The sequence below is a fragment of the Eumetopias jubatus genome, unplaced genomic scaffold, assembly GCF_037043125.1.
Source record: "Eumetopias jubatus isolate StellerSeaLion01/CBP00866 unplaced genomic scaffold, mEumJub1_p1.0 scaffold_7, whole genome shotgun sequence".
In the NCBI taxonomy this organism is placed as follows: domain Eukaryota; kingdom Metazoa; phylum Chordata; class Mammalia; order Carnivora; family Otariidae; genus Eumetopias; species Eumetopias jubatus.
In genome coordinates, this window is record NW_028274813.1 from 127,530,874 (window position 1) to 127,545,423 (window position 14,550).

At 43.7% G+C, this 14,550-nt stretch overlaps 1 protein-coding gene across 3 annotated transcripts in view; it reads left to right on the forward strand.

Annotated features, from left to right (window-relative positions):
- SV2B (synaptic vesicle glycoprotein 2B) overlaps positions 1-14,550 on the forward strand; it is a 79,770-nt gene that overhangs the window by 19,249 nt on the left and 45,971 nt on the right. For 2 of the 3 annotated variants that reach the window (XM_028122188.2, XM_028122189.2), the window contains exons 2-3: positions 9,327-9,507; positions 9,808-9,959. The exons of the other annotated variant lie outside the window; for it this stretch is intronic. In XM_028122188.2, coding sequence (XP_027977989.2) covers positions 9,327-9,507; positions 9,808-9,959 — 333 coding nt within the window. The remainder of the gene's footprint in view (positions 1-9,326; positions 9,508-9,807; positions 9,960-14,550) is intronic. 3 annotated transcript variants of the gene reach the window in all.

A 14,550-nucleotide genomic window follows, 5' to 3' on the forward strand; every position in this document is an offset into this window, starting at 1 on the left:
TGTGGCTTCTCCTGAGCTGAAGGGCCAGATGTGAGTGAGTGTGATGCATCCTCAGCCAGAGTGACAAATGCTTTATCCAACCCAGGTATCCCTGAATAGTCCTGGTGTATCTTCTCTTGGGGGTTACTCTATAATCTGGGTCATTGATGAGTCACACAACTGCAAGCCTGGATTTCTTCCATCAGACATCAGAAAACTGTGGTCAGAGAGGAAAACTCTTAATCTCAATTTCTTCATCTGTTAAATCAAGATATTAATACTTCCCTCACACTGTTGGAATGGCAAATTGAAATTATTATCTATGTCACCTACTATAGCACTTAGCACGTGGCAGGAGCTAAACAGATACTAAGTAGTTCCTTTGTTCCTTCCTTTCTCCTCTGCCCATTTGTTTCTAAATAAATATGTTATATGAGATTTGGGGAAGAGTTCCAACTTTTAATAGATTAGGAAAGTTAACCTACTTCCAAAGATTCATTCACTTGAGCTTATTGGACACATAAAGTACTAGAAAAGTCCAACATCGTGATTGCCAGATTGGTTTTCACTTGACAAATTGTTCGAGTCAAACCTTTTCTGTGCCAAGTACCTGGATCCAAAAGAAAGTGTTTATTCATCCCAGAAGTTTCCAAGCATCCACATGTCATATACACGCAGAACTTGGCTCACTTCATCTAATGCATCTGATCTCATGGAGGTGTGCAGATGGATAGCCTGATGTTCTTCCATGACTTAATACCGAAGTGAGACTTCACTAGGGGATTCCCGTATACATTAAATCTTTAGCACATTAACCTCCCAGGTCCTGGTCCAAGAAAATATTGCCCTTTTAAAAGGTATATTTGGTTGAATAATAAAGAAATAGAATGGAGATAGTTCATTTGGGAAGTGCTGATTTTGATCCCTGAAAAGCACAGTCCAATAAATGAGTGGTTGCAGAGAAAGGGAGCTTAGAATCCTCCCAGGATAATTAATGCATTTAATTTCTATGTATTCAAGCAAAAAAAAATTAGAAATGGCTTCTTTTCCTTGGTTAATTGTGTACTTCATCCTATTACCTCTGATCCTCAGAGGGTATATTCTGTTTACATGAAAAGCATCTCTAGAGATCTCAAGAGGTTTGTGATATGTATGAGCTCTCGGGAAGGAAATTTGGCTTTGTGTCTCAAGAGCCACAAACTCATTGAGCCCCTTTGACCTCATGATTTCATTTCTTGGAATCAATTCTGAACAAATGACCAGTCAGGCAGACAAGGACATATGCACAAAGATGTTCTTTGTGGAATTATTTATCAAATGGAAAATAGGCCCTGAAACTTCCAATACAGAATGGTCTCAACCATGTAAATAGAGTATGTCATTGTATGTGGACAAGTAGAAATACAAAGACTAAAACAAGCTGTAACAACAGCTTGGGGTGGACAGTTTTTGCTTTCACTTTTCTACTTTTTTATATTTCAGATTTTTCTATAGTGATTATGAATTATTTTATTTATTTGTAGAATGAATTTTAATGGAGTGCTTACCAAGTCCCAGCCTCTGAGCTGGATGCTAGAGACACAGAGAGAATTTCACTTGAACCAAACCAACATAGTCTCTTCTTCCAGGAGTCTGTGGTCTGAGGGATTGGACCTATGTTGAAGAAATAAATGTATAATAGCAAACAGACATATGTGGTAGGAAGGAAGGAACAGTATGTTGCTGGAGTACCAGCAGGGAGGACAGAACTTCCTTTGGAACAGGGGTTCTGGAAACTATGGCCTGTTTTTCTTTGTACATTTTTAAAGGATTGTTAAGAAGAAGAAGAAGAAGAAGAAGAAGAAGAAGAAGAAGAAGAAGAAGAAGAAGAAGAAGAAGAAGAAGAAGAAGTCACAGAGACCATAGGACATCTGCAAAGTCAACTATTGACAAGTGAACTATGTTTCTCTGGCCCTTTAACAGAAAAAGTTTGTTGAGTCCTAGTTTGGAAGGAACATCAGGGATGCCTCTCGAAGGAGATGACCATCAACCTGGCAGTTTAAGTATGAGTTAGCAAAAAGAAAAAAACAATTCCCAGCGAAGTTTTATCAGAGGAAACTTGAAAAATGTTTTAGTTAAAAAAAGCTTTTTATTGGAACCTGGCTTCTGCTTCAGGTATGGAGAGAGGGAGGTGCGTTTAAAGGGCATGCTACTATAAATAAGTTTCTTCTGCTAATCTCTGTCCTCTTGCCTCCAATTCCTTTAACATATGGTTGGTTTGATTTTAAAATACCACCAACTTTTCATTTTTCTAATCCCGTGGCTTTCTTAGGTCACAGCCGGTTCTCCGCTACCCTGCTCATAACCACGGTAGCAACTTTTATTAATTGTGCATTTACTTTTGTGCCAGGCATCCTGCTAGGTACTTTCAATCCGCTGTGCCATGTCATCCTAACAACTCCACAAGATGAGCACTATCATCTGACTTTTATAAAGAAGGAGCAATGATCAGGGAAGCTGCATGGGTTGCCTGCGGTCGCGCTGCGGGTAATTCACGGAGCCAGGATTAGGAGCCGGATCATCTCGCTTTCAAGACTGGGCTCTTCCTCAGAGTGGACTCCTCCTTCTTCCACGGAGGCATATTTCACTTCCTCTGTGGTGTTATCACTGATTAAAAGCCTTTCTCACCCTCCCACATCCACCTCCTTTCGCCCCCCTCCGCCCTACTCTGCAAGTAACAGTTTTGGTTTTTAATTTCCTTAAAAAGCTCATGTATTGAGGGGCATTTCCTTAATATGCCAGCGAGCTCGCGGAGTGGAACTGAAGGATGATAGAGTTTCCAGCTTTCTAGCTAGTCCCTTCTCTGCTTCGTGCTAGTTATTTTTGATAACACCATTGCATTTCAATTTTCAAAATTTATTGTCTTAATTTCCTCTGTTAAAGACAGATTTTAAATGAGTTAAATAGCACAGCCATTTCAGAGGCATTGTTAATTCTATATTTCTCTTCTCTGTGGATCGGCCCTTCTTCCCTCCATTCTTCCTTGTCAGAGCCTGCTAACAAGTGCGGAGGAGGAAAAACTTCTTCCCTCAGCCCTCCCCAGCAGCAGGCCCTGTGAATTAAACTGACAAAAGACAGATTAGCAAGAGGAAAACAGTTTATTAGCACGTGCAATGCACAGACACAGGTGCCATTCCAACGGATGGTTAGGACTTTGGTCTTAGATAGCAACTTCACAAAGAACAATACGTTTGTAGAGAAGGAACAAGGACAAAGGAAAAGGGTTGTAGGCTTAGGCTTCCCTGGGTGGCAAAGGGGGCAAACTAACCGAAGACGAGGTTGTTTTAGGAAGGATTGTTCTGTCGATCCCTCGTGGTGCTGTCTCAGGCTGCACCTGCAGTGATTAAAAGCCACATCAAAAACTAATGATGTATTGTATGGTGACTAACATAACATAATAAAATTAAAAAAAAAGAATAAATAAAAGCCTAAGCCTGCTTTTAGGCAAATATGCGGGAGGGCAGAGAGCTTTCTCTTGGAGTCTGCGGTTTCTCAACCGTCTTCAGCTCAAAATAATCCTTAGGCCAAAACGGCACATTTTGGGGGCAGCATATTCTGATCCCCTGCAACGGCATTTTGAAAAGCTCCCCTTACTCTTCCTAGTTCCTCCTCTGCCTTGGACAGTGAGTAGCAAAAGCACCAGGCTCAGAGCCAGGAGACCAGAAGCCCAGCGCCAGCAGGGAACTTCCAGGAGAGTCTCTGACCTGATCTGGGGCTCAGCATCCTCAGCTAGTGAAGCGAAGGAGTCGGATTCAATATCGAATCTCCATACTACATCGGTTTGCCGACGTGTCCGCATCGGTCAGGGCGTAGTCAGGAGATACAACTCATACCAGTTATTGGAACAGAGAGAACTGAATATAAAAAATGATGAGTGGGGTGAGTGAAACGTGTTGATAAAGGATACTGAGATAGTGGATGCAGGCAGCAGCTCCCTCCCTGGGCCTGGGGGAATAAAGGGAAGAGAATGGAATTATTATACCTCAAAAGCTCAGAGAAGGGAGCTCAGGGAGCTATAACTCAGATCTCTAGAGAGGGGACCCTCGCTGGCTGGTGTTGGTGTGGGAGTGGAGGGGAGAGCAGGATGTGGCTGTTTCTGCTAATTGGACCCAGCAGCTCCCGTGCGGTACGGCATTGCTCCTGCCTGGCGAACAAAGCTGGGGCGGAATTCATAGGAACAGAAAGCACAGGTCCCCTCTTCCTGCTCCAGCCTTTCAGCGCCCCCGCCCTCTAGTGCCCCCTAGTGGCAGGGCCTAGTAACTCCTGGCCGGCAATGCGCAGGTGTTTGTGGACAAAATAGGAAGGGTGATTCCGGGCTGAGCGACAATAGTTTTAATAACTGATACAATGTTCATGGCTGAGATTGCACACCGGTGGTCTAGGAGCTACTTTTGGCCACTGGCCACGTATGGTCCATAGACGTGTCTCTTGTGGCATTCATGATAGTTTAATCAAACGTGTGTCTCGGTTAATTTTTAAAATCTGAACATGTGCTTCCTGGGAAATCCACACAACTTTATCGTTCATGATTTACATTTTTAAAAGGCAAATGAATAGAAAGGCAGCTTGGAAATTATCTAGTAATCAGTTTACACATCTGGTGGTAAGGCCCTCAGAGGGTGCAAGAATTTCCTCCCAAATCTCACAACCAGCGAAGGAGATTTTGGGGTGTTAAGTCCAGGATTCTCATCACTACCCCTCACTGTGCTTCCAGGAAGATGGGTGTGCCCTGGCCTCCCATTGCTCAGAGTGTGGTCCATGGATCAGCAGCACCAGTCTTGTTAGAAATACAGAATCTTGGGGCAACTGGGTGGCTCAGTCAGTTAGCCGTCTGCCTTCGGCTCAGGTCATGATCCTGGGGTCTTGGGATTGAGCACCACGTTGGGTTCTCTGCTCAGCCAGGAGACTGCTTGTCCCTCTCCCTCTGCCCCTCCCCCTGGCTCATGCTCTCTCTTGCTCACACTCTCTGTCTCTCAAATAAATAAATAAAATCTTTAAAAAAAAAAAAAGAAATGCAGAATCTCAAGGGTGCCTGGGTGGCTCAGTTGGTTGAACGTCTGACTCTCTTTTTTTTTAAAGATTTTATTTATTTATTTGACAGAGAGAGACAGAGCAAGAGAGGGAACACAAGCAGGGGGAGTGGTAGAGGGAGAAGCAGGCTTCCCGTGGAGCAGGGAGCCCGATGCGGGGCTCGATCCCAGGACTCTGGGACCATGACCTGAGCCGAAGGCAGACGCTTAACTGACTGAGCCACCCAGGCGCTCCGAACATCTGACTCTTGATTTTGGCTCAGGTCATGATCTCAGGGTCGTGAGATCCAGCCGCACATCAGGCTCCATGCTGGGCATGGAACCTGCTTAAGATTCTCTTTCTCCCTCTCCCTCTGCACTGCCCCCTACCCTGGCTGGCACACGCTCTCTCTCTCTCTCAATTAAAAACAAATATAGACTCTTAGGCCCCACACCAGACTTACTGAATCAAAATCTGATTTTAATGAGATCTTCCCATGATTTGTGTGTGCACAGTAACATTTGAGAAGTGCTGAAGATAGCTTTTTTCAGAAAAGGAAAATAAACTTTAATTGGCTGCTAGTGTTTTTCTCCAGGATGGAACCAGGGTAAGGAGTATGCAGACTGGTTCTCAGCAAATCGCCTGGCCACTCCTCTGATTTCTCGTCTCCCTTCCTTCTAATTTATAGGCCCACACACATGATGCAAACAGCCACGTGCACACACATAACTACATGAGCATGCATCCGAAAATGCATATGTATTCTCTCCCTCATACACAGACACGCACACACACACCCATACACCCACACACCCATTAGCCATTTATGACATGGTCTCTGCCCTACCCCCTCTCCCCAGTCCCTCACCAGGTTCCCCCACGTGCACTCAGCCCTACTCACACTGAACCACTTGGGCACCATTGCCCAAACATATCAGGTGTTCTTTTTGCCTCCCTATCTTTTGCACCTGCTGCCTACCACTGCCTGTGATGCACTCCCCCCACCACCAAGATGGAAACCTGACTAGCTTCTCTTTGTCGTTCACCCACAGCTCAATGACTTCCTTTTGGAAGCCTTCCCACATTGAGTGAGGTGCATCCACGCTGTGCTCCTTCTCTGTGTTTGTATAATACCCAGCATATGCCTTTATTGGAACATTCTTTCTCACCAGGAGATAATCATATAATGTATTGCTTATCTCCTTGAAAGGAAGGAACCATGCCCCCACTTAGCAAGCAGTTCTGGGGATGAGCAAACAAGGGAAGAATAAACTAATACAGAGCTAACAGATCTGTCGGATGCTTATCTATAAAGAACAGTAAAGCATAGTAGTTAAAGCATCAACTCTGAGGTTGGAATTCCCAGATCAAAATCTTGGTACTTCCACTAGTTATGGGACCTTGGGGAACTACTTTGCCTTTCTGTGAATCAGTTTCCTCCTTTACAAAACAAGGACACTAGTGGTATCTACTGGGTTGCTGCGAGCATTAAATGGGACCAAAAATGCTCTGTGAAATGCTTCACATGGAGCCAGGCTAGTGGTGAGTGCTCACTTTGCATTTGCTACCTTGGTGCTATGATGTGATATATTAGGCTCTCATGATCTATTGTTGTATTACTTACTGGCTTAAAGCACCCATAGCATTTACTTTGCAATTTGGGCAGGACTCTCTCCCTCCCTTCCTCCCTTCCTTTCTTCCTTTCAGTATCTGTGTCTTTATTCCAAACGTGATTGACCACGTATCATGAAAGAACCACAGGGTATTTGTCAGCTGAATGGAGTATTGGAAATTTTTGACAAGGAGTTGAGCTGAGGCCAACAAAGTTTGGAAGCTGAACAGGCCTAATGTGGAGAAAGATGTTCCCTCTCTGCTCTGGTCCAAAACTCTAAATTACCAAGTACAAGGGCCTACGTTGTGTTGGGCTGGTGGTGACAGACACGTGTTGGGCTGGTGGGGAAGAAGGACAGAGCGTCTCAGATATGGGATTCCTGATTATGGCCATCATGTTAAGTGGGTTACCTAAGTCAGAGGAAGTAGAATCCAATTCTTTCCTGGGAAGGACCTGGTTAGGCATGGACAGAGTTTGGGTCTTTTCCAATTGGTTGGCGTATCAGATGCTAATCGGAAACTAGCATGGGGATCAGGAACTCAGGACCAGGCACAAAGGCAGTCATGTGGACTGGAACCACAAGTAAAAGTAACAGGGAAGCTGCAGCCTGACCCTCACTCAGGCTTATGTGGTGGGGTTGGGTCATGGCAGCAGAAGATGGTTTTAAGCCCCCATCAGTGAGTAAGGCAGTCCCGCTGGAAATGACTCACAATGGCTAAGAACTGAGCATGATTAAGTCTGCAGGGAACTAGATGTTGGAGACCCTTGGTTGGTCAGGGTGGGATAGCAGATAAACTATTAGTCTAGCAGAGCACACTGACCCACACATTATTATGACACAGCATGACACATACTCTGAATTGTGTTTGCAAGTCTTGACTCATTTTCTGAAACACAAGTGTTGGTGACCTAATATTAGTGGGAAATCACAAACTAGATTTTCTGAGCTTTGGACTGGGAAACTGGTGAAATAGGGAGGAGCGGGTATCCTCACTCTATTACTTCTCTGTGGGTCCTCTGAGGATGCAGAGAAATGGCAGAACCAGGAGCACGGGCTCAGCAATTTCCCCTAGACATTCCCATGGTTGGAACATTCTTCAGGTCTTTGCCCGAATGTCCCATCTCAGTAAGGGCTTCCTGAACCATCTTCTTTAAAATTGCCACCTCCCACCCTGGCTCTCCCTATTTCCCTCCTTCTTATTATATTTCTCTAGAACTCTTATCAGTCACCCACTAACTGTATATTTTACGCATTTATTTATTATCTCTTTTCCCCAACTAGAATGTAAGCTCTGTGAAGGCAGGGATTTTCATGTGTTTGGACCCTGCTGTATCTCCAGTAACTACAAGAGTATTTACCTAGTAACAGACATTTAATAGATACTTTGTAGACTCATAGACATATTCCATGAAGTAACAGCATATACCAAAATGTAAAAGAAAATAGCATCTTTCATACTTAAAGGCTAAGAGTTACAACCCAGGTGAGTGAAGAAAATCTTTGTGAAAACCGTTGACAACACCAAAGTTATCATTTCTTTTCATCTTGTAGAATAAGATGACAAAAGAAGGAACTCTGTCATGGGGAAGATAAAACAGACTGTGGTCAAATCTTTCCTTTTGGGGACCAATCTTCAAGTTGATTAACCAGCTAACTGAAGCTTTTTGCTTTATGTCGGCCCTTCCTGGTGCACATTTGCATAAATAAAGCATCTGTAGGTCCAGAGGCTTCCTTTCTGTGAAAGACAATTTGTGTTTATTGTTTGACTTACAGTTAAGGCTGGGTGAAAGGATCCTTCCATAATTTGCATTCAGTTATTTTGTCCTCGTGAAGGATGGTCTGCAAAGTGATGGTCTGCAAAGTTTCCTTCACAGGTATCGTAAATCACGTATGGACTCAGGACCGTCGTTAATAATTAGTAAGAGCTCAATATTTAGCAGAAAGGAGTTATCCATGTGCTTCTGGAGATGGCCCATGTCTGTGAGGATGCTGACTTTCACTGGAACACCATAAACATGTCAACAACCATATATTTATATGATATCTTCAATTAACTGATCTTATTATTAGAAGGCAAGTACAAGTTACATGTGTTAAAGAAAGGACGGCTCATTGCTGGTCTCTTCTGCATTCCCCTAAGGAAGCTGAACATCGGGTGTAGCATGGAGAAGATCTTTTTGGGAGTAATAAAATAGCCAGGCTTATTGGTAATTGCTGTTTTACACTTGTACCTTTTCCTTCCTTCCCATGATCCTTATACCATTTTGGCCTTTTTTCCTGGAAATTCTCTTTAAACCTATCCCTGCAGGTAAGAAATTTTATAACACAAACACTCTTTTTGCTTAAAAATAAAATGACAGTGCTACCTTCTGCAGATTATGTCACTAAAAGAGCCATCTTCAAGAAAGGTACACTAGAGTGAGCTATGGTTCATCTATTTTAGTATGTGCACATATGTATCAATCTGTGAGGCTATTTTTTTGAATAGCATTCTTAAGAGTTTGAATTTGTACAGCACTTCTAATTTGCCAGGAACATCTGTTAGAGTCCACCTTTTATGTCTGTGACACAGAATTTCTAGAGTGCATAAAAACAGGCATCAGATTTTCTAGCACATTGCATGGTTTCTAATGTCTTGTCTCTTTTTTCCACCCTCTCTTCTCTTTTCTCCCCCAACCCTTGCAGGGCTGATAGTCTACCTAGGAATGATGGCTGGGGCCTTCGTCCTAGGGGGCCTGGCTGATAAGCTGGGGAGGAAGAAAGTCCTCAGCATGTCTCTGGCCCTCAACGCCTCCTTCGCCTCTCTCTCCTCCTTCGTCCAGGGATATGGAGCCTTCCTCTTCTGCCGACTCCTCTCAGGCATAGGGTACATAAATGCAGGGCTTTGCTGGACCCTTGTAGACCAGTGTTCCATCCATCCTGCTACTCGAGCTCTGAGTTGTTCCTCCAGAAAACAGACTATGTTTTGTGTTTGACTTCAAAGATATTATATTAAAGTTGAACCTTAGAAAAGGTTGTAAAGTCAGTGTATAAGGTCAAATAACCTGACACTACGTTGACCAGTCTTTCAAATTCACAAGGGTGGGGTATAAGGTAACTAGGCTTCTGCTATGACCATTTTTAGTGTATGACTTGATTGTTTCTTTTTGGCATTTTCTTTATGCAGGATAGGGGGTGCTCTGCCCATTGTTTTTGCCTATTTTTCGGAATTCTTATCTCGGGAGAAGCGAGGAGAACACCTTAGTTGGCTGGGCATCTTCTGGATGACGGGGGGCATCTATGCATCTGCCATGGCCTGGAGCATCATTCCACACTATGGTGAGTGCACTGCCTTCAAATCGCCCAGGGGCCCTTCTTACTCTGGCACCTACCTCCAACAGTGTTTCTGTCCTTAACCTTATTCCCTGTACTCACACACGGTTCCCTTATATGACTTTTATCTTTCTATAGAACTTCCAATACTGGAGACACTTTGCTAATTTCTTTTTTTTTTTTAAGATTTTATTTATTTATTTGACACAGAGAGAGACAACAAGAGAAGGAACATAAGCAGGGGGAATGGGAGAGGGAGAAGCAGACTTCCTGCTGAACAGGAAGCCTGATGTGGGGCTTGATCCCAGGACCCTTCAGGTGAAGGCAGACGCTTAACTGACTGAGCCACCCAGGCGCCCTGACACCTCGCTAATTTCCATACACCTGTCTTTCTGGAAATAACACAGTCTGTTCTTCTTGCCTCCCTCCCTCTCCATTCTCTTCTTTTCTTCCTTTTATTTGAAAGAATGTCAGTCTTTATCTCCCCAGCCCTCCTCCCCCAAGCAAGTTAGGCAGTTAGGCTTCAGTGACCCCATTTAATAGAAGATGTAACAGAAGCCAAGAGAAGTTGATGACTTGGCCAAGGTCACGTCCCTGGCATGACCTTGAAGCTTGATGCTCTGTCTGCCCCTTGTCCCCATGCAGAACTCTTGTGCACTTTCCAGTCTAGTGCCTGCTGTCACTCTTGTTTGGCTGCAGAAGTGGAGAGCCCTTACAGACAAAGTCTTGGATTCAGCCGGGACAATTTTATTATCCTGGGTAATTGCAAAAACCGGATTCTCTGGACAGAGACCTGGCAACGTTTACTTTCACAATTGGTTTTGTTAAGAGTAAAGTAGGGAGAAGGCAGCAGTTTTGAATTTGATTATGTCTTTTGAGCATCCTGGGCAATAAATGCTATCAGCATCCTTCAAATTTTTTTTCAGTAAACCAGTGATTATGGGTGTAGGCTTTGTCATCATTTAGAATTCTGCCGATCTCTAAGGTAGCAGAAAACTGCCCTGAAGCTAACCAACACTTCTCTACCCACTGAACTCCTTGGTGTCCTTGTTTGAAATCTCATCCTCTTTGTGTATTCTGAGGTGATGGAGGCTCCATGTACGTCTCTTTAAGAAGAAGCGTTGGTGTAGACAATGCCTATACTATTGGTTAATGTGATGCTGGGTGTATTATCCTGGTAATTTGATAAACTCTGAAATCTCAGGGGTTTAACACAATAAAAGTTTCCCCACTTGTAAAGTATGGTGACTGTTTCTGATCTGCAGGTGGCTTTGCTCCATCAGTAATATTGGGGCTGAGACTCTTTCCTCCCTGTGATTCTACCATCTTTAACATGTGGCGTGAAGTCTCTGCTTGGGGAAAGAGCATAGGCAGTTGTACACGGGAGGTTTTGAAGGACAGGTTGGGAAGTGGACCATGTCCTCTCTACTTACAACCTACTGGCCCCAAATCTGTAATATGATCACCCCTATCTTGCTGTGTGCCAAGAAAGTAGAGAAAATGGATTTGGGAACAAGTAATCTTTGCCCTGTCTAGTCTTTGAGAACCCACTGGGTTTTGTATAAGTAACAGAGAGGAAATATGAACAGGAATAATGAAATAAACAGCTGAAGAGTTTTCCAGATAATTCTGTCACCCAAAGCAGTTCTCCATCATTTTAGATACAAAATCATATTACTCCTAACATCATTTCTGCACTCTGCCCTTCACCCCAAGGCACACTTTACACACACAGTACACTCCACATTGGTTATATGGGTCAGAGGAATCGCTTACCCTCCCCCCAATTCTTGCTGTATTATTTACAACTCTTAACTGGTCCAAATGTGTGAGTGCTAAGAAACCATTTCCACATTTAAATTAAGTGAGTAAAAAATCTTTTGGGGGGTGTGGGGGACAAATAAAATCTTAATAAAAGCTGAGCCAAAACAGTGGTGCTCTCTGTGGTTGGGGACAAGTCGCTCCATCGTGTCTGGCGTGATTCCGTCACCTATAAAGTGGAGAGGGATGGAAACAAGAAGAGCAGACTGTAGAAATCATGCCAGCCCTCGGATTCAGTAAAAAGGGGAGTGCTGAGAATACGTTTAAAACAATTCTCGTACTCTAGCGAGCTCCCTTCCCGGCAGCAACGACAACGTCAGCGTCCTATTTGCAGACTGCTTTTCCCCCAAGGGCAGCTTGCCCTCACACGTGACCAGGGAGCCTCCCATGGGCTCAGCTTAGGTCATGTGCCCACCTCAGTCAATCACTACACCCCAGAGGATGCCGGGTCCTGATTGGTTCGGTTTCTGGGGAATACGTCCACAAATCCAGCACGGGGCGGGGCGGCCGGGGTGGGGGCGGGGAGGCGGGGCAGGGTCAGTCCCACGCAGACCACGTGTCTGCTGTACAGTGGAGCCCGTAGGGTGCGGGGTGTTACGACAGGAGCCACCACAATAGTCAGTACGTGCTGCATCACTTTTTCCACTTTGCTTTACACACATAAGCACACACCTACTTCCGGGGGTATGGTTGCTAAGGAAGCAATACAAAGATTCAGATGGGAACGTGTTGACCAAGACTGAATGGGATGCCCATGGCAGGGGGGCCGCGCCACTGCTGGCTGACATCAGGGCTTGTGATTCAATATTTTACCCCACACAGACAGGATGTTTTTCGTTTGCTTGCTTGTATGAAATCTGTGACTTTAATGTCCATTTTTAAGATCCAAGACTCTTGGGTGATTAGGCTTCATTGAAACAAGGATTAGCTGGGCGGGGAGGCGGGGGGGGGGCCACCCAAGAAACATGGGGTAGACTAGAATCACAGTATAACAGGAGTGATTATTTACTTTAAGCCTCATTTTACCAGGACCAGATGTTTTGTCCAGAGTGAACCAGACATTTGATGCTGTTTCTCAAAGTGCCCAAGACACTAATCTTCTAACACCCCTCCACTCAGCAGGGACAAATGCCAGGGTAACTACAGAAAGGGGACTGATGTTTGTGTACTGCTTGTGAAACCCATTTAATTGCTTTTTCAGGAATGAAGTGATGGGAGGTCTTGGCACCAGGAATTCGGGTAACTGAGTCATTGAGAAAGAAAATTACAAATCTCAGAATGTTTTCCTGGGAACTCACGGTCACAGCCCAGAAAAAATTGGATATATTATGGAAGATTAATTCCCATTGTAGTCAGCACCACCAGCTGTTTGTGAAAGCCTGGTGGTGAAAAGTAGGGCAAGCTAAAAGATCAGTGAACAGAACCATCCCTGTCTCCAAATTAATAGTTGTTCCATATATTTGGAAGCAGTTCACTATTTAATTTTATTTAAGATCCCAAAGATCTGCCTAATGAATGTGATAAATGGAGATTACCAAAATCACCATAAAAACTACAGAGGCATGAGGGAATAACGTATTTGGGATAATTTACACATATTATCATAAAGAAAAAAATTTGTTTTGGGCAGAATACTTTATAAATGTACCCACTTCTGCTCTCCTTTCCTCATTATCCACCTGAGTTTGACTGCTATGTAGTTTTGATCAACTTGACTTCTAATTATTCCAGAGTAGCTTTTGGACATGAGCTGTAAAATGTGTCAATATTACTATGCTTTTATCTTCCTCTTTCTAGAGTTGTTGTCAGGAGAAAGGAAAGGTTTTTTTAATTAAAATGAAAACCTACAAACCCCAGAGAGAGTATGCTGTGCATAGAGATTTGATTCTCGTTGAGAAAGTTGGATGATGTGTGTATTGTGTGGCCAAATGTGTCACAGCGGCTTCAGTCCCATGTTTCCCCACCTGGCGTTCCCTCTGGCATGTCCTTTAGTTGCACAGACTAGGAAATATCAGCAGAAAGAGCAGTGCAGGTAGAGTGAGTAGAAGCGCAATGGGTTAAGAGTCAAGGGCAAGTAGAAGGAGTCAAAACACAAGGGGAGTAATAGAGTGTTCAAGATGTTCACTGCCCACCACTGCAGCTGGTGACATGGTATATGTTTACATATAGACTTACCTCATTTTATGGCACTTCACTTTATTGTGCTTCGCAGTTGGTAAATGGAATGGAGATTTTATGTTCCAATAATGATTATCCTCTGAACTTTAGAAATCAATATATTCATTTATACAGTTTGTCTTTTTTTAAAAAAAATGCTGTTGGAATTGTCTTCAGAGTTACTTGGAGTGGCATGAGAAAACCAAGCTATTTTATAACCTTGGATTATCTGATTATTTATTTTTAAAAGATTTTATTTTTGTTTATTTGTTTAACTTATTTAGAGCGAGCACGGGCAGGGGGAGGGGCAAAGGAGACGGAGAGAGAATCTCAAGCAGACTGCCCACTGAGTGCAGAGCCTGATGTGGGGCTCAATCTCACGACCCTGAGATCATGACCTGAGCCAAAATCAAGAGTCGGATGTTTATCATACTGAGCCACCCAGGCACCCCATAACCTTGGATTTTTTTTCCTTTTTATTGTTATGTTAATCACCATACATTACATCATTAGTTTTTAATGTAGTGTTCCATGATTCATTGTTTGTGCATAACACCCAGTGCTCCACGCAGAACGTGCCCTCTTTAATACCCATCACCAGGCTAACCCATCCCCCCAC